The 25,421-nt window shown below is 38.0% G+C and overlaps 1 protein-coding gene across 3 annotated transcripts in view; it reads left to right on the top strand.

Annotated features, from left to right (window-relative positions):
• Positions 1–25,421, top strand: part of CSMD3 (CUB and Sushi multiple domains 3) — a gene marked incomplete at both ends in the record, with an annotated part of 670,606 nt that overhangs the window by 456,113 nt on the left and 189,072 nt on the right. For all 3 annotated transcript variants that reach the window (XM_084281281.1, XM_084281280.1, XM_084281279.1), the window contains 2 exons: positions 15,119–15,310; positions 22,703–22,841. In XM_084281281.1, the coding sequence (XP_084137407.1) occupies positions 15,119–15,310; positions 22,703–22,841 (331 nt within the window). The remainder of the gene's footprint in view (positions 1–15,118; positions 15,311–22,702; positions 22,842–25,421) is intronic.

Below are 25,421 nucleotides of genomic sequence, written 5' to 3'. Positions count from 1 at the left end.
AGGGGGACAAGCCTAGAGAAGCTGATATATTATGCAAACAGTATAAAGATAATTATAATTTAAGTAGTATTTGTAATTAGAGCTGATACTATTAGAATTGCCTCTATACAGACCTGTCCAACACAGTCCTTTACAAGGCATCAAAATTAATAATTTCGTAAAAGTTAGGGGTAGGGAGGGAGTTCCAATCCTTCCTGTGAATAAATTCTTCCTCATATCTAACCTATATCTAATCTAAACCTCTTCTGGTGCAGTTTGAGGATGTTCTTGTCCTATCACTTGTCACCTGAGAAGAGACTGACACCATCCTTTCTACAACCTCCTTTCAGATAGGTTGTAGAGTGCAATGAGGTCTACCTTTAGCCTCCTTTACTCGAGATTAAACCCCAGTGCCTTCAGACGCTCCTCATATATCTCATTATCTAGTTTCTTCAACAGCTTTGTCACTTTTCTCTGAACATAGTACAGCAACTAAATACCTTTCTTGTAATGAGGGGCTGAAAACTGAACTGTCTCAACAGTGATGACTACAGAGGGATGATCACTTCCCTAGTCCTGCTGGCCACTCTATTTCTGATACAAGCCAGGGTGATAATGGCTTTCGCCACCTGGCCACAGTGCTGGTTCATGTGGATGATTGAAAAAAAGCATAGATAACTTGCATCAGATACTAACCTGGATGGCTTAAATTTGACAATAATAGTTTCCAGTCTAGAATTATAATGAATCATATTGCTTACTTTGATTACTTGAAATGGCTAAAACCTTAAACACTCACAAGTCAGTTTTCTGAAATTATGTTTAGTGCCTTTTTATAGCCATGTAGTTTGGTAAATGTTTCTTTATTCACTTTTTAATTGTGGTTCAAAGAAAGACACATTCACCACAGTCATTTAGGAAGATTTTTTGACACTGAACATCATATTTTACTTTTTATTTTATTTATTTTCTCCAGTTTTCACTTTTATGAAGTCAGAAAATAGGATTTATTCTTCTTGTATCTATTCCACAGCAGAACAAGTTTTTCATGTCTTAATGCTTCCTTGTTTGCTGATTTCTTTCAACCATGAGAGGAGGCCTTTATATTTAATGATGTAAAATGTAAAATTTGAGGATGACTATTTTCCTACAACTTTTTCTTCTTTTTCCTGAAGTTTTTTTTTTTTTTCTTATTGTTGTTTGTTTTAATAGCATTGACAAACTTAACAGAAAGAAGCTGTTAAGGCTGTTAAGTAGATCTGTTTCCCTCCATCAGCAATTGTCTTTCTTTAAAATAGCTAACAATAGTAAACGGAATAACCATTTATGGGATTTCAATGGCAAAAATGTCACAGGTAAATGCTATTAAATGACATTAACTATTCAGTAGCTATTATCACTTAGTATACATAGGATATTTGTCTTTTATTTGGGCAAATATTATGAGTTACTGATTCCATGTAAATGCCCTGATAATAGCTTGTAGCTAGAGAGACCTGAAGCTTTGGGACCATAATTATGTTTCTTAATAGGCTGGATAAAGAGTAAAATCTCAGTTAAGCTTTCTCTTCCCTGCATTTCCTTTATTACAAATGTGTGAGCAAAATGGTGTAAGAGCAGGACTTAGTACTTTTTGTTTTCTTTGTGCAAAGAAACATCTCCCTAACCATTTTCCATGTGGAGATTTCACCCTGAAAAAAAAGCCTGTGAATTCATACACTACATCGATTATTCAGCTGTCTTTTTTGGCACTCTTACAGAGAACTACACACAAACTGCTGTGTGACTGGCAAATTCGTCAGCTGAGGTATACAGGAATTACTTTGGTGGAACCATTTAGGTGTCACATTTTTATCTTCAGATACATATAAAGTTCATCCTGCAGCAGTGGAATATCTTTTACATGCAGGACAGAATCAACCTACTTTGGTAGTATTCTCCAACAGTATTTTGGAGAATATTGTTATATTTATTATATATTATTTGTATTTGGTACAAAACAGAATAAAACAGAACAGGTTTGACATTTTGTTATGTGACTGCAAAAATTATTACCCCATGGTAAATACTTTAGATGCCATAGGTATTCTGTGCTCTGCTTCCTGTGACAAGCTCTGGTATTGCATTAATGCAACTTGGGGGTGGATTTTCTGCTGCTCTTCATTTTCAGTATCAGTACTTTCCATTGTGTAATTTGTGAGCCACTCTTTATAGATGTACATAGATACATGCTTACATACATAAACACACATACAAGATGGGATTTTTTCTGTAGGTACAGGTTAGGACTTCAGGACTGTTACTTTTTTACCACACTTAGATTACTGTATAATGCATAAATATAAGTGTGAAGTTATTTTTGGATGTATCATCTGTTTTTCCAAGGTCTTGGCCTCCTGTCACTTATGTATCTTGTATTTTCAGTTAATGAGTGTTATTGAAGATATTTTTTATGTTAGGTAATCTGTACCATAGGAAAGAAAGATATTTTGGAAGTTCTATATGCTACCTTGTAATGGAATGAATACATCACAAAAATGTATCTAGAAAGAAGTGATATTTTGGTAGAATGGCCAAAATACACTTATGTAAGTGAAATTCCTTGAAGGCATATCAAACTAGATTTATACTTGATCACTGATATTTTTTCATGTTCTGTAACTAACCTAGAAATCTTTCACTACTGGAATCCAGAGCCTCTTTCTCAAGCTGTAATTTTTCAAATTGAATATATGGATAATATGGATTTTTGCATCCCACATATATATAAATGACAGATCTAGCAAAGAGATTTGACTGAAACAATGTTCATCCTTCAGTCTTCTATACATGTATATGATTGTGAAGAAAAAAAAAAAGCATCAACTAGAACTTCAGTTATTGACTGGACATATTCAGTTGTGCAGTCTCAGGTTCTTTAGTTTCACTTTCATAAAGGCAATAAAGCCTGCAAAAGAAAATTAAAATAACAATTGGATCCTCATTTTCCTCTGTATTCCCATTGTGCTTTCGGAAGGTGTAATGTTGAAACAGAAGCTGTTTTCTGACAAAGGTTCTGTAACTTTTTGCAAGTGACCAATAGTATAATGCTTTCCTAACTCATAAATTTTGATAATCTTAACAAATATTAGAGTAACAGCTTATGTGTAAGGTTAGAATATTATCAATACTAAGGTCAGTTCTGTATCAATGCCAACCTGTTCAATTATAGTACAAAAGAACTGAAGAAGCAACAGATCAACAAAGAATGAATGCTTCAAATAGATTAAAAAACAGATTAAACAGCTTCTTACTTAACCATTTGTCAGGATTTTGCCCTGTGTTTAAGAACTCCCAGAACATTGTAGGGTTTTGAAATGGTAAGGCTGCAATGCAAATATACAAATGCATACAAACTGTGACAAATGTAAAAGACAGGAAAAGAAAAAAATAATAATAATAATAATAAAAAAAAAAGACGGGAGCAATACCTCCTCTCTTCAGAGGATTCCAATTTACCCAGAGTGCAAAATCAAGGCAAACCAGTAGCGTTGTTCAATACTGCACAACTGTATACAACTGTATCCTTAACATAACAGGTTGTGAGTATTCTGTATAGAATCTACTTAAACAAATGTATTTTCATTCAGGTCCTCTTAATGATCTTTTCAGTAGAAATGGTATTAAAATCTGCATCATCAGGATTATGATCATTAGGATTTTCAATACACAAGTAGCCCTTGTGTGTGATCCAAGATCCTAATGATTTTTATTTTTTATTTTCCTGAAAAGCTATTTCTTTCTCCCTGATGCCGTCTGAAACAGGGATAGGCCCAGTACAAAAAGCTTAAAGAACTCTATAGTTCCAAAAGAAGAAAATAAATAATAATTTAGTAATTAAAAAAAAAAAAAGACACTAAGGTTTAATAAATAAATAAGTAAATAAATAAAACTTCCTCCCCAGCTGGAATGCATTGCCAGCACGATCACGTGCTGTCACAGTGTCTATTTTATGCTGTTTTCCAGCAATTATCTGAAACCATATGTTAATTTATTTGGGGCTGGATTTCATACTCAGTGCCAGAGCTATAAGCAAGTGCTTAAGAGAGAATAGATATTCAGAACTGAAGATTGTAATTTTGTGGAAAAAGAGGTCTACTTATGAACTGGGAAAAAGTAGCTTTTAATGTTGTCCAAGAAGTCATAATAAAAACTATGTTTAGTCATCACAATGCATTTTGTTAAAAATATCTGAAGTAAATTGGCAACAAAAAAGTCAAGCGAGTTAGATCATATGATTAAACCCACATGTGCAAAGATATAAAATGTATCTGACAGTAAAATCAGAAAAAGTCCCTCTGAAGAGAACTCTACCTCCACACTTCCCCCCACAAAAATTCATCAGACTATACCAGATTACAATGTAAAAGATATTTTTAAAATAGGTTCCGTTAACAATTGCCACTAAATGCTGTTATACATTCTACTGATTTTTAATCAAAATAATCTGGATTCAAATTCTGAATAAAATTTCAATGAATTAATATTTTAGTATGCAGTTAGCCAAGTAGTCTGTGTTTTCCAACTTGAGTTGTGCAAAAAGCACTCTAAAACTTGTAATTACCAGTCATACAAACCATTACTGTTGAAATACAGAACTATAAAATTTCCAGATATCATAAATAATTATATACAATACAAAATAAAAAGAATGTTATGACTATATAATAACATTTGACTTGGCATCTCTGGCAACCAAGACTTTGTGATTTCTTTCAAAACTCCATCTGTTGTTTGGTCGTGAAAAGTCCATCCAAGGAACAGGTGAACCTACACTGAACAGACTGTCTATGGAGTTAAATTGTTAATAAACTCCAAAATACATCATATATGGACAGGGGTATAACTAAAAACTATGAATATGTGGCATGAGATGCAAACACAAACCAGACAACATTATGTTTCTTTTCTTTTTCTTTTTTTCAAGGCACTGTCCATATTTACTCTCTTTTCTTTCCCCACTTTCTCCTCCTCTCTCCACTCTCCTCCTCCCCTCCCTCTCCAAGGTGACTAATAACTCTCCTACATGTTAAATGAAATTACAATAAACTATAGCTAAAAATATGTCTTTGATAGCTAAGAATAAGATCCTTGATGTCAACTCTGTGCAGAGAGAAATTTAAGTAATTTTTTCAGTCTTTCCAAGAGCAGCGAATTCAGTAAACCATTTTTTTAAAAGATCAGCTTTTTCCAGCTTCTTAAAACTTAATCTGCTTCTGTTACCTTTCAAAGTTTCTGTATGAAATCTTTCCCTATATCAGGATCCTGAGTACACTAAGTAGGCCTTGCAGGCCCTGGCCAGCTTCACACCCTCACCTATGGGCACATGTGCCCCTTTCAGCTCAGCACGAGACTCCTAAGCAGTGCTTTGCTGGTCTCCAGTCACCTGGCTGGACCCCTTGGACATTTTCTGTAGGGGGCTTTGTACCTGGGTAGATCCCTCAGCCCTGCACGGGCTTCTGGATGAACACACAGTTGTGGGCAGCTTGGATCCTGTACCGACCCTTCTTCCCTATGCTGTGGGAAGCTTCCTTCCTGGGTGGACTGCAAACCAGGCATAGCCATGATAATGCTGCAGGATTTGGTAGTCATTTTCAGAGGGTAAAGGCCTTTCCCCCAAATCCCTACAATTTCTCACTTGGATTTCCCACTTGTCAAATGTGTACTTAGAGAATAGTATGGAGGATACTAGGCATGGCTTTGCTTTCTATAGCTTTTGGTAATAATAGTTATCAAAAGATTGCTAGTCAAGTTCAGGCCTAATGTTTTTTTGCTGGTGACACTTTCACAGAAAAAATGTTTTTGATTCATGTGTGGATGTGCGTGTATAAACCTGTGCATGTGTGTTTGAATAATGCAACAGAGGTTTAAGAGAACAGTACCACACAAAAATGTTACTGCTTATTTATTATCAAGATGATAATAACAAAATGGAAATGTTCCTTTGCTTTACCTTGACAAACTGGGGTTGTACCTTGTAAAGGACTTTGCAGCCATTTCCTTCATGCACTTTTCCATGCTCAATACAAGTTGTTGCTTGTCTGTTTCTGTGAGCCTTGGGACAGGTAGTGAAATCACTGTTGAAGGACTAGACAGGTTCACAAATGCATAAGACACCTGTAACTCATTGAACTTGGTTTTCAACACAGAACAATTCTTGACTTAACCTTTCATTTGACAACAGTCAAAGTACAGAAAATCATAAAGATGATAACTTCAAACTTTGTGTTGCATGTCTATTTTTTTGTTTATTTTTTTTAACTCCACACAAGTTGGAGTCCCTGTGACATCAGGGAGGGCTACTGCGCAGGAGTGTAACCCTTCCTGCTCCAGTACACACCTCCTCTTCAATCTGTTTCCTGTCCTGGTGTGTTAGTGAGCTTGGTGCTAGGATGCATTTAGTCAATGCTTAATATTAGAGGAAAATAATACTCAGAAAAGTTCAATGAGGGTTATAAAGATCTGTTGGATATGGCCCCAGCTGTCTGCAAGATAAGTACTTGAGGTTTTGGACAGTGGAATGACCTGTTGGCTATGCTAACACTTTAGATTGTCAATCAGGTTGCTGCTGCTGCTCTAAGAAGGTTTGGAGCATGTAGCCTGGAGTCTGCTACTGACAGTGTGTTACACATCACATGTTGCTCTATCATCTCTCACAATCCATACAGCAACAAGAGAAACGAGACAATCCTCTGTCCCAGGTCTAGACATTCAACATTGACTTTCTTTTCTTCCAGAAATTAATTTCAGAATTCCATCTGTTTCCAGATCTTCTTGGAAGATCTTCAACAGGAGTTTATATTGATGATATGGCAATTTTCTTTCTAAGCACTTTTATTTAGAATACTTGAAAATTATTTGAAACAGAACCTCAAACTAAGACATATATTGCATTCTATAAGTTATTGACTCTTAGCTACTCAGAAATTTCTGTGTGATAAGTTGTATAAGTATGTATTCTATCTCCTTCTTCAAGTTTAACAAGAGATTTGAACTATGGTCTGCCTCAATTTACTAATTGCATGCCCCGTTCTGTTTTCCTCATTAAAAAAAAAAAAAAAAAAAAAAATCTCACCTATCTTACACTTCCTAATTATTTAATTACTGTTTCAGGACACTGAGAGGAATGAAACCTCAAGTTAAGTGCCTATGATGTAGCTAAGAGTTAAGCAAACAGAGAACTTGCCTGGGCATCCTTAATAACCCTGACTGTGCAAAATGTTGTACTCCTTTTGTTGGGGATGGTTCCTGATGAAATTCTGACTCAATGCTTTATTTTTAAAACTTTTCATTTTAATCTTCTGTCCTGGTTTCAGTTAGAACAGAGTTAATTTTCTTCCTAGTAGCTGGTAGAATGCTATGTTTTGGATTAGGATGAGAAGAGTGCTGATAACACCCCAATGTTTTAATTGTTGCAGAGCAGTGCTTATACCAAGCCAAGGACATCTCAGCTTTTTGCTCTGTCCTGCCAACAGGCAGGCTGGGGGTGCAGTAAGAGCTGGGAGGGGACAGACCCAGGACAGGTGACCCAAACTAGCCAAAGGGGTATTCCATACCATCTGACATCATGCTAAACAATATATAGGGGTGGCTAGCCGGGGGAGGGGGCCGGACTGCTCGGGGTTAGGCTGGGCATCAGTCAGCGGGTGGTGGGCGGTTGCATTGTGCATCACTTGTTTGTACATATTATTAGTAGTAGTACTATTATCACAATTGTATTATTATTATTATTGTTATTGTTATTATTATTTTCCTGTCTTATTAAACTGTCTTTATCTCAACTCACGGGCTTCACTTTCCATTTCTCTCCCCCGTCCCAGAGAGGGAGGGGGGAGGGTGAGCGAACGGCTGCGTGGTGTTTAGCTGCCGGCCGGGTTAAACCACGACATCTTCAAATAATAACTGACAAACTTAGAATCTACAAAGTAATGCAAAATCAACAAACTAACTCTATGGCTAGAATTTACTTAAGAATTATATTGGCTATTCTCCTAAATCTCTGATAGATCTAGAAGATACTAAAGCTTAAAATAGACAAAAACTTAATGTGTTTCTGTTGGTAGAAGACTGAGTGAAAACAGAGTGGCCATTTGATTCTTTCTTTTTCAGGAAAAGTTGTGTAGCAGGTTGGTTTTGAGATAGAAAACATCAAGGTGACCTGATTCTGAAACAGAAAGTATTAGAGAAGCAGGGAGACTGCACTGTCTATATGGGTAAAGGAGTTTGGGACAGCTTGAATTTGAAGGTGCAGTCTGTCAGGGTTGGTTCAGGCAGAGGCACACCTGAAATGCCAGCAGTTACAGGAAGCCGAATTTAAAGTGATAGGAATTTAGAAGAATATGTTGATTTAAATAAGTTAAGTTTTTGTTTTGTTTTGTTTTGTTTGACATGCTGTGGGTTCAGAAAAGTTAGAATCTTAGAAAACTTAAAGCTTCTGCCCTGATCTTGTGCTCTGCAGTAATAAATAAATAAATCTAGTAATCAGATAAACAAAATTTACTATTTCTTTTCTGTCCAGAAGACATTTGCAAGTTAATCAAAACGAAGAAGTAATTTTTTCTCAGGGTTGGTATTCAGGCTCTTTACTCTTTAATTAGACTTGGCATGCATTATAAGACTAAATTTAGAAATCACTGTAACAGTGAGAAATCCAGAGGTTTAGTATATTGATCCCAGCATCAGTGGAATCTGTTACTGCCTTATCACTCTTTTGCATTTATACCATATGCATATTCCTGCATATGGTATAGAGCTGTCATGTTGAGACATTAGTCACGTATCAAACTGCTTGGGCTCATGAATTATCAGAAACCTTTGGACCTTGGCATTAATTTGCTCTTTTCTGCAGCAGGAATGATCAATTTATAATACTTATTTTATTGTTTAAATGTACATTGGTGCCTTATTAATAAACAGATGTATCAAAATGCTTTTATACTCCACATCAACAAAATCTGTAGACAGATCTGTGTTTGGAAGTCTTTCTGGGTACAACTAAATGTTGTTTTAATGGCTTCTGCAGCTCTGTAAGAGCATTCCAAAACACACTCAGTTCTGAAATATGAAATGCTATTGTTGAAACACTTTTGTCATCCCAACCATGTAGATATACAAACTCTGTATGTCTAATGTGTCCCCTAATAAGTAATCTACTGAGTATCAAGTTTCATTCAACCCCACCATGAATCTGGAGTTCTTCATCAGGAACTCTTTCTTTGAGCTCTTAATCTAGTACTTGATCTATTGACTTAATTACAGTGTAGTTATTCCAACTGTCAAAAAATAGAATAAATTATTTTTGAACATTTATGTATTTTTATTAGGAAAAAAAGCTCTCAAGTGACCTCACACAAGTTTATGCTAAACCCTGTTGTTCTTGCACCTGTTGTGCTGTGTACTAGGTAATAGAGAGCTTTTGAAGTATGTATTTTTCCCAGCTAAGATATACATGTATTTTATTGCACTGTAATCTGTTACATTTACAAATCATACCTTATGAGGTATTCAAGATGATGTGACATTAAGAGATTTTTTGTAATGCTGAGTTCACAGTGATAACAATGACAATTCTACAATGACAGAATGAAAAATCAATCTATTCTTTTCATAAATTAGCTATCTATTTCATATGTCACAAAGTACTTTAGATCCTATATATGAATAATAATGAAATTGTGATAGCTGGTTCCATTTATTTTGCAGAAAGCTTTCAAGACTGCATTGCAGGTATGATAGCAGAGTTATACAGGACTTCATTGTTCCTGCTCACTCAACAAATATTCATGAGAAATAATGATGGTCGTTATTGAACATCTAATGGGGGTGGAGATCAGCTCTTCTACTGGAATATCTATTTCAAAAGTAAAGGAGTTAATACACTTTGAAAGAGATAAAAATAAGCTGAAAAAAGATTATGAAAAATAAATAAATTAATAAATCAATAAGTAAGCAGAATGAAGAGGCAAAGAGTGAGAATACAATGCAGAAAATGACCTATCAAGACTGATAATAGAGACCCTCTCTCAATCAAACAAATGAACAAATCACAGTTTTAAACAGTAGTAATGATGGGCACAATCAAATAGAAACTGAAGACTAGAGAAGACATTACAGAAAGATGGAATTAAGAAATTCATTTTGAATATATGATTAGTATGTATTAGCTCTCAAGAAATGTGGTGGTTTTATAACTATATACAGTACTGAAATTTTCCTTTTCCAGTCTTCTTCTTGTAGCACAATTTTTTAACTTTGTCTACCTGAAAAGATATTTCCGTATTTGAAACTTATTTTTCTGACAATTTGATTTGTTTTAAAACAAACAAACAAAACCACAAAAAAAAAAAATTAAAAAAAAAAAAAAGAAAAAAAAATGACAATTCATTTCAATCTCCTTTTAAGTCAAATATATGATGTCATGTGGGTCAAAGTAATATTTATTGTAACAAATATATTCTTGGGGTAAAGGTTAGATTTCTAATATAAACCATTCATATTGGATTTTTCTCTGAGTGGAAGAAAGATTGACCTTATATTCCCTTCCATTCTGTCACATTAGAATTTAAGTGTCTGAGACAGAAATAGATGTTTTTCCCTTGTTATAGTGTCTGTATAGGGAATCTGAAATATAAGACACCTAATTGTTGCATGGACAAAATGAAGTTAAATGAATCCCACTCGTAATAAAGTAAGTTTAATTTAAACATACTCTCACAAAAAAAAAAAAAAAAACATATGTTGTTGTCAGAAAGAGAATAAGAGATAATTAATTTTCACTTTATTCTCACTGCAAAAGTGTGGAAAGGTTTTTGGGTACCTTTTCCTACTATATTCTTTTTAAAGTGATTTAAAGGGAAGGAACTGTAAAGACTTAAAGAACTGTAGATGAAAATGCTTTTTTTAGGATTTTTATAATCCTGAGTTATTTCTACTAAAAAACATAAACCTCTACTACTATCACCACTTTGCATATTATCAAATCCAAATGACAGGAGAAATTTTGTATCCAGATCTGTGAGATTTGTAGAAATGCTTGTATAGGTGTATATATTTTGAAATGGAAGTGCCAGATTTAAAACTGAATGGAGTGCTTGCTCTTAACAGAAACATCTAGAAGACTTTATATAAAGTAAACATTTTTATATAGAGATAAAGTAAACATTTAGAGCAAGAGATGTGTCAAAACCTTATCTTTATTAGACTTGTCCAATGTTAATACCTATCCACGGATTTTATCCAATTTTGCCCAATCAAATAACCCAGACTAAAACAACTATTCTAACTGTTCAAGTTAGTAGCTTTGTAATGCAACAGTATAGTTGCACTAAGAAGTCCTCACTGCCATTATTAACCTGCAGATAATATTGAACATAAAGTCATACAATTATATAAATAAATAAATCACAAAGCATGTAATGAAATAGGGAGATTTTTTTATCTCTCTTTCTTAAATGGACTCTTTAAAGAATGACTTTAACAGAGAAAGTGAGTATTATTTTCTACAGATTTTAGACAAATTAAGACTAATTATTTATGAGAAAGTAAAAATGAATATGTAGTTTCATGACTCCTATTATGTTTAATGACATGCTGGGTTATTTCCCTCTTCCTTCCTTCCTTCCTTCCTTCCTTCCTTCCTTCCTTCCTTCCTTCCTTCCTTCCTTCCTTCCTTCCTTCGTTCCTTTTTTATTGAAAATATATTAACTTATTCTATTCAACCTATTGAGAATCTATGTATGATGTTAACGGTTGATTCTAAAATAAGAGCTCACCTTGTCTGTCAGATTATTTCATAAATCCTTCAATTAGAATTGATACTATTAATAAAGCCTTGCAAATTACCTAACAAACTCTGAAAAATGAGAATTAGACTTTTAAAGATGGAGTGCTTAAAAGCCTAAAATCCAGACTTAATAGCAATTTATCTGCTTCTGCTGTGGATGCAGAGCACCTGTCTTTTGCATTTTAATGCTGTAATGCAAAAATCAGTTTTAAAGCAGTCTTTTTATTTTTAGATGAAGTCTCTGTGTATTTAATAGGAATTCACAAAGTTTTAAAGGACCTCTGGAGACCTCTAGTCCAACTTCTTGATCATAGCAGTCAAACAGATCATACTGCTTAGGGCCTTGAATATCTCCAAGGTTGCACATAATATGCTGTAGTTTAACCCCAGCAGGCAACTGAGGACCACACAGCCACTCACTCCCTCTCCCCAGGTGGAAGGGGGGAGACAATCAGAAAGGTAGAAGTTTGAGAACTCATGGGGTGAGATAGGGATGGTTTTCTAGCTCAAGCAGAAGCTGCACATGCAAGCACAACAAGCAGGGGTTCACTCGCTACTTCCTGTTGGCAGGCAGGTGTTCAGCCACTCTCAGGAAAGCAAGGCTCATAACACATAATGGTGTCTTGGGAAGACAAATGTCATCACTCCAAACTTCCCCTTCACACCTGTTTCCTCCTTCTTTCCCCATCTTTTATGGCTGAGCATGATGCCATATGGCATAATTTTGGCTAGTCTAGGCTGGCTGTCCTGGCTGTGTCCCCTCCTGGTACACCCCCAGCATACTCGCTGGCAGGGCAGCATGAGAAGATGGAAAGTCCTTGGCTTTGTATAATAAGTACAGCTCTGCAACAACTAAAACCAACAGCATATTATTACCAAATTTCCCAAACACAGTATTTTTTGAAGTTTCTTTCAAGCTGTTTCTTCAACTAGCTGAGGTCTCTCTTCATAGCAGCCCTGCATATCAACTGATCCCCCAGTGTCTGGAAACTTGGCAAGAGATCAGTCTGTCCCATTGTCCAGGTAGTTAGCAAAGGTGTTGAACAATACTGAAGTGATATTGTGATTTAGCTCCAGTATCTTATTCTGTTGCATGCTGCATTTACAAGATCTACTAGTATAGCACAGTGAAATCTAGTAATTCCATATTTTATTAATATACTTTAAATTAGAAATCAGTAGCTCATTTGAAGATATAAACAGGAGTCCTGGTGTACTTGGTCAGGCTGGGATGTAGATAACTTTTCCTGCAACAGCCCATACAGTGCTGTGCTCTGCACTTGTAGCTAGAACAGCACTGGTATCACACCAGTGTTGTGTCTACTGCTGAGCAGTGCTGGCACAGCATCAGGACTCCCTCTAACACTCACAAAGCCAGCAGGCTGGGGATGGTAAAGCATTGCTCGTTTGTGGGAAGTAGAGAGTAATTTACTTCCTCTGTACTTCCACATGTTCTGCATGGGCTTTGCTTTTTTTTTTTTTTTAATATATATATATTATTATTATTATTTATTATTTTTCCTTCTCCATCTTCACTTTTCCCTTTAGTCAAATTATTTAATTCATAATAATTTTCCCGTAATAATTATTCCTCCTTTAATTAAATTATCCTTATCTCAACCCATGAGTTGTTTCTTTTCTTTTCTTTTCTTTTCTTTTCTTTTCTTTTCTTTTCTTTTCTTTTCTTTTCTTTTCTTTTCTTTTCTTTTCTTTTCTTTTCTTTTCTTTTCTTTTCTTTTCTTTTCTTTTCTTTTCGCTTCTCTTCTCTTCTCTTCTCTTCTCTTCTCTTCTCTTCTCTTCTCTTCTCTTCTCTTCTCTTCTCTTCTCTTCTCTTCTCTTCTCTTCTCTTCTCTTCTCTTCTCTTCTCTTCTCTTCTCTTCTCTTCTCTTCTCTTCTCTTCCCCTTCTCTTCTGAGGAGGGGGAGTTAGAGGGTGGTTGTGGTGGATTTCAGCTGCCTAGCAAGGTAAAACCAGCACACCTGGTCATTGTGTCTGAGGCAGAACTTCTAAAAACTGTCATGATTATATAAAAAAAAAAAAAAAAAAGTCTTTCATTTGTTATCATCAGTTAGCATTTCAAAGAAATGTTTATTTAATCTTTGAGAAATATGGAGGAAAATTTTCCCTAATTTCTGTTGAACGTATATTTTATTTTATTTTATTATTATTTTTTTCTTTATTCAGGACTTCTTAAATGGAAAACAACACCACAAGAAACCCCATAACATTTTGTTTATTTATTTTTGAATATAGATTTATTTTTTTTCTTTAAGGGAAGTAATAAATTTAGACCAACATATCTTCTTCAAGAATATGGTAAATATGTAAAACCCCCACGTTTCAGATTAATATATTGCTTTCTGCTCATATTAGCTCCCCAGAACGAGGGTATCAAAACTGATTCCTAGTCCTGCTACCTTGTGTTTATGTTACGGAGACTGCTGAGGTCACTGGGTTTGCTTCCACATACCACCCTGACATTTGTTATTTATTCATAGTGCATATAGCATGTTGCAGTTCTATAATGTAAGTAGGAAATGTTTACTTTAAAAAACATCAATGTGCTTACTTGTCACTTAAACTTTCATATTTAGCTGCATAACATTAAATAATACATTAATCGTAGTATGTTAAAACTTGGGAGAATATATATAAATCTCTAAATAACTTCTCATTGTGATTCTGTGTGGACCACGGGAATAATCTGTATTTATGTATTAGGTATAAATATCTTCTCTCAGACTATGTCTATGTATGCTTTTGTGTAGGTGATTTCTTTAATAGTGTTGCAAAGGCCTAGCACAGTAGATATTTTATTCACAAGGGTATAAATATAAAATGAATGAGATTCACTTACAAATTTGCAACTAGGTGTTACACAGTACATAGATTTAAGAAGTACAGGATTATGGAGAATTTAAGATGTATGTAAGCATAGCTTACAATCTGAGGTTCTTAGTCTACTTTCTATTACTTACATTAATAATTCCTCTTAGTAAGTCCTGAGTGTCCAGGGTGCTACTAAATCTTCTACTTTTCTTTTTACAAATTTCAGTGTTTCACAGAATCTGTCCCCCAAAAAAAATATTAAATAAACATTAGACACTGTAAATAATTAAAACGTGGTTAAAAAAAAAAAAAAAAGTTTTTATAAAAGCTGCATACTGTTGTCCATATATGTTTGGATGATTTCTCAAAATTTTAGAAGTCAGTAGGAAAAATTTGGATTTGCAGAGCTACCTGATTAGAAAAATGTAATGTGACAAACATGGATTGAAAAGCTGCCTACTTTATTTTATTTTTTCCTCTTCTCTGATAGGCTCTGTAGCTACTGCCTGCCGTGATCCTGGTGTCCCTATGAATGGAACTAGAAATGGGGATGGAAGAGAACCTGGAGACACTGTGATTTTTCAGTGTGACCCTGGATATGAATTGCAAGGAGATGAGAGAATAACCTGCATTCAGGTAGAAAATCGGTACTTCTGGCAGCCCAACCCACCAGTCTGTATAGGTATGCAGAAAACAATCAAAGAATGCTTTCCAAAATTTTGAAATTCTGGTGTAATTAATCTTACTGCTCTAGGAATTTTATTGGAGGAAACAAATGCATATTTGTTATTTACTCTGTATAAAACTTCAGTGGGAATTAACAGAATCTTTCCTCTGTAGTTGTTAGTGTGATAGTTGTTATCCTTTCCCTTACAAGGCCATGTTATTTATAGCTTGATGATCCATGAGAATGAAAGCAAGAAAATCAGTGTCAATTACACTGTTAGCTTTGCCTTAAAAATTAAAGAATGGTGATAACTGTGGAGGATATGTTTAAAATTCACATGCCCATATGTAAGGGCATATCACTGAGAACTTTTATAGATAAGGTAAAATTATGCAAGGAAATAATTAGAAGATGGTACATTACCATTACTGTGGCAGTCTTCATTAATTTACAAAGAAAAAATTATACCATTTATTTCTGGAAATACTGTTTTAGTCTCTAATACTATCCTGGTTAACATAGTTCATATTAAATAGATTTTGAAAGCATTCAACTTGGTTAGCTGATTCATGGTGAAAAATAAGAAATTACAACAGTATATGAATAGATGGTAACCTTCCAATAACTTCGTCTGAGGCAAATCCTAATCACTATTATTGATCTCAGAAAAAATGTATACTTCCAATAGCTATGGGACAAGTAAAGTTCAAGGACATATGTGCTTTTTTGAAGATCTGGCAGCAGTTATGTATATTTGAGGTGATATAAATATATTTAATATCTCTTATTAAATAAAATGAAAGCAACTGATATCAATATGTATTTAATTTATTTTGTTAATATGTATGTGTGTAATGTTTAATATCTTTATTGATGATTTGGATGAGGGAATTGAGTGCACCCTCAGTAAATTTGCAGATGGCACCAAGTTGGAGGGAAGTGTCAATCTGCCAGAGGAAAGGAAGGCCCTGAAAATGGACCTGGACAGGATGGATCAATGGGCCAACAGGATGAGGTTCAACATGGCTAAGTGCTGGGTCATGCAGTCTGGCCACAACAAACTCATGTGATGCTACAGGCTTGGGTGAGAGTGGCTCGAAAGTTGTGCAAAAGAAAAAGATCTGGGGGTGTTGGTTGATGCTCAGCTGAACATGAGCTAGCAATGTGCCCAAGTGTCCAAGGCCAACAGCATCCTGGTTTGTATCAGAAATAGTGTAGCCATCAGGACCGGGGATGTGATTGTTCCCCTGTACTCAGTCAGATCTGGTGAGGCTGCACCTTAAGTACTGTGTTCAGCTTTGAGCCCCTCAGTACAAGAATGACATTGAGGCCCTGGAATGTGTCCAGAGAAGGACTGTGAACACAAATCCTATGAGGATCAGCTGAGGGAAATGGGTTTGTTTAGTCTGGAGAAGAGGAGGCTCCAGGAAGACCTTGTTGCTTTCTACAACTACCTGAAAGGAGACTGTGTTGAGGTGGAGAGCCATGGCTTCTTTACCCATGTAACTAGCGATACGACAAGAGGCCTCAAGGCTGATAGGACAAGATGGCCTCAAGTTGCAGCAGGGGAGGTTCAGGTTGGAAATTAGCATAAAATTCTTCTCAGAAAGAGTGGTTAAGCATTGGAACAGGTTGCCCAGGGAAGTGGTGGAGACATTGTCCCTGGAAAAGGTAGATGTACTTAGGTACATGATTTAGTGAGTAATATTTCTTGGTAGGTGGATGGTTGGACTAAATGATCTTGAAGGTCTTTTCTAACCTTAATGATTCTGTGATTTCTGTACCAGACTGTACCAGACTATCTGGTACAATGCTGGCTTACCACTATGTCTACGGAGAGGTTTATGAACCGATCTTGCCATGGCAATTGGCTCTGGGGCAGACACATTCTGCAGTGGAGTGGGGGATCAGACAGGCAGGGCTAATTTTTCTGGCACCGAGCCCACTCAAGGGAGCTGCCAGGACCCTCAGGAAGGCAGCCTTCAGGAAGGAGGTGAACGAGGCGAGAACGAGGCTTAGGCGGAGCCAGCAGTGCCCCCTCCCCAGCCATTCAAAAGCTGCCCCTAGGGAGCGCGAGCGACCAGGACGGTCAAACAGGATGGGCAAACAGGGTGTGGCGCGTCAGAAGGAAGTGGCGTGGCAGTTCACGCAGGCAGGGCAAGCAGGAAGGGAAAAGTGCACCCCCCCGCCCATACAAACACCTCCTCTAATGGCAGTCTACTGCTAGCTCAGCTGCAATGGTGGACACCAGGCACAGTGTGCTGTCCAGGAAGTCTGTACACACCCAGACCGACTGCCCGTTCAAAACTACAGCAGTTCAGGTCTCTGGATGCAGGGAGTGCCAGAGCCTGTTGCTATCACCTGCGGGGGGCAAAGAGACTACATGTATGTGCGTGAGGTGAGAGCAGGTGGACGACCTGGTCCAACTCGTGGCAGAACTCATGGAGGAGGTCGAGAGGTTGAGGGATATCAGGGAGTGTGAGCGTGAGATAGACTTATGGAGAAACTCCCTATGCGGCCTGAAGGGCAGGCACCGGGGTGAGACACCCCAAATGGGGGTGGACCCCCTGCCCTGTTGCTGTCGGGCAGAGGCAGGGGACCTAGGAGATGAGGAGGAATGGAGACAGGTCCCTGCTCAACATTGCAGGCGATGCCCTCCCCCACTGGCCCCACCTTCCCAGGTGCCCTTATGCAAAAGTTTTGAGGTGCTGGAGCTTGAAAGACTGGTAGCTGAGAAAGAGGTAGTAAGTCTACCCAGGAGGATGCCTAGAGTGAGGAAGTCCAGCTCCATGCCTCAGGACTGCCTCCACCAGGACAGAAATTGTTGTGGGTGACTCCCTTCTCAGGGGAACAGAGGGACCTGTTTGTCAGCCTGACCCTACCCGTAGGGAAGTCTGCTGCCTCCCTGGGGCCAGGGTCAGGGACATTGCCAGAAAGCTTCCCAACCTGGTTCGCCCCTCTAACTATTATCCTCTTTTAATAGTCCAGGCTGGCAGTGATGACATTGAAGAGAGAAGCCTGAAGACTATCAAACGGGACTTTAGGGGACTGGGATGGTTAGTGGATGGATTGGGAGTACAGGTGGTGTTTTCGTCCATCCCTACGGTGGCAGGAAGGGGTACAGAGACACGGAAAGCCCACCTGATAAACACGTGGCTCAGAGGCTGGTGCCAACACAGAAATTTTGTTGTTTTTTTTTTTTTTTACAGTGCGGTGCTTTACTCAGCACCCGGCCTGATGGCAGCAGACGGGTCCCTATCTCTAAGGGGGAAACGGGTCCTGGGCCAGGAGCTGGCAGGGCTCATTGAGAGGGCTTTAAACTAGGTGAGAAGGGGGACAGGGCTGAAACAATGCTTGTTAGAGCTGTGCCAGGGGTAACAATGGCAAGACTGGGAGAGAAGGCAATGGCCCAACTGAAGTGCATCTACACTAATACACGCAGCATGGGTAACAAACAGGAGGAGCTTGAAGCCATCATGCGGCAGGCAGGCTACGACGTGGTTGCCATCACAGAAACGTGATGGGACCCCTCTCATGACTGGAGTGCTGCAATGTCTGGCTATAAGCTCTTCAGAAGGGACAGGCAGTATGGAAGGGGTGATGGTGTGGCTCTCTATATCAGAGGGAGTTTTGATGTCGTGGAACTTGAGGATGGGAATGATAAGGTTGAGTCCCTTTGGGTTAGGATCAGCGGGAAGGCCAACAAGGGAAGCATCATGGTGGGGGTCTGTTGTAGACCACCAAACCAGGATGAGGAGACGGATGAGGAACTCTACAGGCAGCTGACAAAAGTTGCGAAATCGTCAGCGCTTGTTCTTGTGAGGGACTTCAACTTCCCAGGTATATCCTGGAAGCACAACACAGCCCAGAGAAAGCAGTCTAGGAGGTTTCTGGACGTCGTGGAAGATAGCTTCCTGACACAGCTGGTTAGTAAGCCTACCAGGGGAGGTACCCCGCTAGACCTTGTCTTCACAAACAGAGAAGGACTGGTGGGAGATGTGGTGGTCGGGAGCTGTCTTGGGCAGAGTGACCACGAAATGGTGGAGTTCTCTAGTCTTGGAGAAGCCAGGAAGGGGACCAGTAAAACCACTGTATTGGACTTCTGGAGGACTGACTTTGAACTGTTCAGGATACTGGTTGGTAGAGTTCCTTTGGAGGTGGTTTTGAAGGGCAGAGGAGTCGAGGAAGCCTGGGCGCTCTTCAAGAAAGAAATCTTAATGGCACAGGAGCGGACTGTCCCCACATGCCCAAAGATGAGCCGGTGGGGAAAAAGACCAGCCTGGCTGAACAGAGAGTTGTGGCTTGAGCTTAGCAGGAAAAAGAGGGTTTACAATCTTTGGAAAAGAAGGCGGGCCACTTGGGAGGACTATAAGGATGTTGCGAGGCAGTGTAGGGACAAAATTAGAAAGGCCAAAGCTCATCTGGAGCTCAATCTGGCTACTGCCATCAAAGACAACAAGAAATGTTTTTACAAATACATCAGTGCAAAACGGAGGACTAAGGAGAATCTCCATCCTTTACTGGATGCGGGGGGGAACTTAGTTACGAAAGATGAGGAAAAAGCAGAAGTGCTTAATGCCTTCTTTGCCTCAGTCTTTAGCAGCAAAACCAGTTGCTCTCTGGATACCCAGTACTCTGAACTGGTGGAAGGGGATGGGGAGCAGAATGTGACCCTCACTATCCATGAAGAAATGGCTGGCAACCTGCTATGGCACTTGGATGTACGCAAGTTGATGGGGCCAGATGGGATCCACCCGAGGATACTGAGAGAACTGGCAGAGGAGCTGGCCAAGCCACTTTCCATCATTTATCAACAGTCCTGGCTATCAGGGGAGGTCCCAGTTGACTGGCGGCTGGCAAACGTGACGCCCATCTGCAAAAAGGGCTGGAGGGCAGACCCGGGAAACTATACGCATGTCAGTTTGATCTCAGTGCCAGGAAACTCATGGAGCAGATTATCTTGAGTGTCATCATGCGGCACTTACAGGGCAACCAGGTGATCAGGCCCAGTCAGCATGGGTTTATGAAAGGCAGGTCCTGCGTGACGAACATGATCTCCTTCTATGACAAAGTGACATGCTTGGTGGATGAGGGAAAGGCTGTGGATGTGGCCTACCTTGACTTCAGCAAGGCTTTTGACACTGTTTTCCACAGCATTCTCCTCAAGAAACTGGCTTGGACTCGCGTATGCTTCATTGGGTTAAAAACTGGCTGGATAGCCAGGCCCAAAGAGTTGTGGTGAATGGAGTCAAATCCAGCTGGGAGCCGGTCACTAGTGGCGTTCCCCAGGGCTTGGTACTGGGACCGGTCCTCCTTATATCTGTATCGATGATCTGGATGAGGGCATCGAGTGCACCCTCAGTAAGTTTGCAGATGACACCAAGTTAGGTGCATGCATCGATCTGCTTGAGGGTTGGAAGGCTCTGCAGGAGGATCTGGGTAGGCTGGACTGATGGCCTGAACTTCAACTGCATGAAGTTCAACAAGGCCAAGTGCCGGGTCCTCCACCTGGGGTGCAATTACCCCAAGCAGAGCTATAGGCTGGGAGAGGAATGGTTGGAGAGCTGCCAGGCGGAGAAGGACCTGAGAGTATTGGTGGATAGTCAGCTGAATGTGAGCCAGCAGTGTGCTCAGGTGGCCAAGAAGGCCAACGGCATCCTGGCTTGTATAAGAAGCAGTGTGGCCAGCAGGTCTAGGGAAGTGATTGTCCCCCTGTACTCGGCTCTGGTGAGGCCGCACCTCGAGTACTGTGTTCAGTTTTGGGCCCCTCGCTACAAGAAGGACATTAAGGTGCTTGAAAGAGTCCAGAGAAGGGCGACGAAGCTGGTGAGGGGTCTGGAGAACAAGTCCTAGGAGGAGCGGCTGAGGGAGCTGGGCTTGTTCAGCCTGGAGAAAAGGAGGCTCAGGGGTGACCTCATCGCTCTTTATAAGTACATTAAAGGAGGCTGTAGCGAGGTGGGTGTTGATCTATTCTCCCACGTGCCTGGTGACAGGACGAGAGGGAACGGGCTAAAGTTGTGCCAGGGGAGTTTTAGGTTGGATATTAGGAAGAACTTCTTTACTGAGAGGGTTGTGAGGAATTGGAAGGGGCTGCCCAGGGAAGTGGTGGAGTCACCATCCCTGGAGGTCTTTAAAAGATGTTTAGATGTTGAACTTTGCAATATGGTTTAGTGGAGGACTTGTTAGTGTTAGGTCAGAGGTTGGACTCGATGATCTTGAGGTCTCTTCCAACCTAGACAATTCTGTGATTCTGTGAAGATAGGATGACATAATCTACATCTAGTTTTCATTGTGTAATACATTACAAATATTTTTTTCCTAGTAGATTGTCATTTGCCTTTCTTTCTGGATGGTTTATGATAGTATTCAGTATTTGTCTTGTGTCTAATACTATAAATGATAGGTGCCTTTTAAACTTGGTTTCTCAAAGCCCTATCCCACCTGACCTTGGACACTTCCAGAGATGTCCACAATTTCTCTGGGCTACCTGTTCCAGTGCCTCACCACCCTCTGAGTGAAAAATTTCCTTCTAACCTCTAATCTAAATCTCCCCTCTTTTAGTTTAAAATCATTCCCCCTTGTCCATTCATTATCTACCTGAGTAAAGAGTCCTTCTCCATCCTTTTTATAAGAACCCTTTAAGTATTGATAGTCAGTCTTCGTGGGAGAGGGTTCAGGGGAGGACCACAAATATGATCAAGGGACTGGAGTACCTCTCCTATGAAGAAAGGCTGAAAGAGCTATTCAGCATGCAGAAGAAAAAGCTCTGGGGTGACCTCATTGTAACTTTTCAGTGCTTAAAGGGGACTTATAAAAAAGACGGAGAATGACTTTGCTTAATCGGATAATGACAGGATGAGGGGGTTAATTTCATTATCATTGAATGTGCAAGTTGCAATTACTAGATTTTTTTTGTTGTTTATTTTTATATTTATTGAATTTTTATATTATCAGTTTTGATCTGAATTACTAATCGGTTCTGTATGGTGAAAATGCATGTAGTTGCATTATCAGTGTAAGTAAATCATACTTCATAACCTTAAAATATTCTTTTAGAATGCCTGTAACAAGAAGTAGAAAGTGAAAAGTTTATCCAGTCATGTTTTTTATGTCTGCAGTTAGAACATGTCTGAAGTTCACAGTGTTTTCAGAAAAGCCTCCACATCGTGTTACGGAAACAAAGTAAAGGACACAGAGTTCAAAACCAAGTGCTTTACTTAGTGTTATTAGTATTTGTCTAAGGAGAAATGTGAATTCAGCAGTTTTTTTCTGTTAAGGCCCTTTAGATACTTCAGTTGTTTCTTGTTTAACTTTTAGGGGACGTTAAATGTTGGTGAACAGATTGCTGATAGTTGCTTCTTTTTCTCTTACCTTCTTTCCTTAATTCCAATTTGTTTTTATTCACAGCTCCCTGTGGAGGAAACTTGACTGGCTCATCAGGTTTTATACTTTCACCAAACTTCCCTCATCCTTATCCCCACAGCAGAGACTGTGACTGGACTATCACTGTTAATAATGACTATGTTATATCATTAGCATTTATCAGGTAAAGTGCTACTTGCTCATAATTTTAAAAATCATGTCTGTGACTTTACTAGTGGCAGATGTTCAGAGCGATGTAGGATATATAGAGCGATGTTGGATATATACCATTTAACTATCAGTGTGATTAGTGATTGTTATATATGTTAGCATTATCATCAAAGGTATTAAAGTATTCACTGCACACAGAGATGTAGCCTGGTAGCTCATTGCTCCTGTTCAGTTAAAGAAACCTCAGTTCCTCAGTTTACCCTGACTAATGTGGAAGGGGATAGTGATGAATTTACTGAGATTCTGTTCCTGAGAAGGTGACGTGGTTACTCTGAATACTCCCCAGTCCATCAGGAAAGTCTTTTAATGCATTTGCATTAAATGTATGAGACATTCATCTGATATTAAAGAAAAATTCATCTGATATTAAATAAAAAATATCAAAAGTGGTATTTAAATGTAGTTTTATTATATTATGTATTTATTAGTGTAACCCCTATCATTTCATGAACAGTAGTATACTTCATGTTGTTTTGGTTATTAAATGGAACAGTTTTAGCATTTCATAGAGTCATAGAATCATAAAGGTTGGAAAAGACCTCCAAGATCACCTGGTCCAACCACCACCATCACCCACTAAACCATGTTCATAAATAGAATCATAGACTCATAAAGGCTGGAAAAGACCTCCAAGATCAATTTCCCTTTATTACAATGAAACATTAAATAGAGCTAATAGAATTCACAGAGGAACTTCTCATACGTGCATTGTGTGTAACCCATAAAGTAAGTTAATATGCATGTTTACTATGTGTGAAAAATATGCATCCCGATAGTGGAATATGGTAATATCACACAAAATTTGTATTGGTAATGTCCCATCAAATTTAAGCCCTACTTATGCTGAATGTTTTATAACACTGGCTTTATTTTCTGATCAGTGGCAATATGATGACTCTTTAGTGATGTTGGTCATATAGCTGTTTATTTGCTGCTGTATTTGCAGCTATAGTATGTGCTTTGCTGATAAATATATTTGATATTTACTTTTATAATATTAGATGCCAACTATGTTGCACCATGGAAACCTTTTATTACATTGTGTTTGATTAGTCTAGACAAAGTCATTTCATTTACAAAAGGATTTTCAAAAGCATTCAGTGAGCTATGTTTCATATTTAGATAAATGATTCAGACATCAGAACGCAAACTAAAGTATTCATTGCAAAGACAGTAATATCTGATATAAATCAACATAATAAATTTAAAACTTTAATTTCACTATTCCATTGATGATTCATTGACAATATATGACATAAAGTATTCCTTCCTCAAAAATTAATTGCTCAAAAATATATATGTAATTAACAAGTTAACTATTTGCTTAGAGATTTCAGTATGTTTTAACTTGCTAAACATTTTGATATTGTACTTTAGCACTTGTAAATGTATGTATATATATTTTTTTAGCTTTGTGAAATATCATGAGCTCAAAGTACCTAAAAAGGTGCCTAAGTACCATTTGCTCTTTCTATTCTACATTTATTTATACGAGACTCTAAGGTTTAGCATAAAAACAGTATTTTACAGTGCAACCCAGTATTTTATATGAAGACTATATAGATCCCAATTACTGGCCAGTCATTCTAAAAATCTGGACAGTTATTGTGATTCCTGACAGAAACTGACAATCTCAGTCGTCGTCAAAGTAGATCTTACTGAGACTTGCCTCACTAATGACACGCAGACTGTCCCAGAGTGAGGGAAAAACAAAACAACAACAACAAAATTCCTATATGAGCAAAACTTTGGATTAAAAAAAAAAAAATCTGTTTAGTATTGTTACATATGACTCTTGAGTGGGACTTATTCCACCTACCTCTTCTAAACTTAGACACCAACTACTGTACTTTAAAAATCAAAGCTATTGAATTATTTTTATTTCTTTTGTAAGGAAATATTTTGGAAATAATCCAAAAGTTAGAAAAAAGTATTTTCACTGAAGAGGCTGGATTAGGTCTTTAATTTCTACATTTATTTTATCAGGACATACTGGCAACTAGAGACAAAATATTTCTAGCGGTTATCTTCATTCTTTTACTACAAATCTTTTGCTTTACTTCTTTCTACACAGACAATGTTACAAGGAAATGTGGTTAACCACGTTTTGATTAAAATTAAGTTCAAAATTATCAAAATTAAATGAATGAACTATATTAATTTAATTAACTAAACTAATTAAATTTTAAAAAAAAGTTCAAAAGAAAGATTTAAATACTAAACCTTTTCAGCTATACTGATGATGGGCAAAATGTTATCATTTCTTAACAGGGTTAATGGAGGATCACCCCTTGGCTATATGAAAGTATTCAGTCTGACTAAACTGTGTACTATCTACTCTACTGCTGACTATCATTATATTGTAAAGCATTTCTGCCAAGGGTTCCTATTATTTGATATTTTTGATTTTTTCCTGATTCAAGTTGTTTATTTCTTTCTATTTTAAAATTCTACTTTTTTTTTTTTTTTTTCTGATTAGCAGAAAAATAGTGGTTCAGAGAGAACCAATATAGGGTTTCTGTTGTTGTTGTTG

The sequence above is a fragment of the Netta rufina genome (assembly GCF_964035555.1).
Source record: "Netta rufina genome assembly, chromosome: 2".
Taxonomy (NCBI): domain Eukaryota; kingdom Metazoa; phylum Chordata; class Aves; order Anseriformes; family Anatidae; genus Netta; species Netta rufina.
Note: the sequence above shows the minus strand (reverse complement) of the source record. Positions and strands in the feature narration are given on the sequence as shown.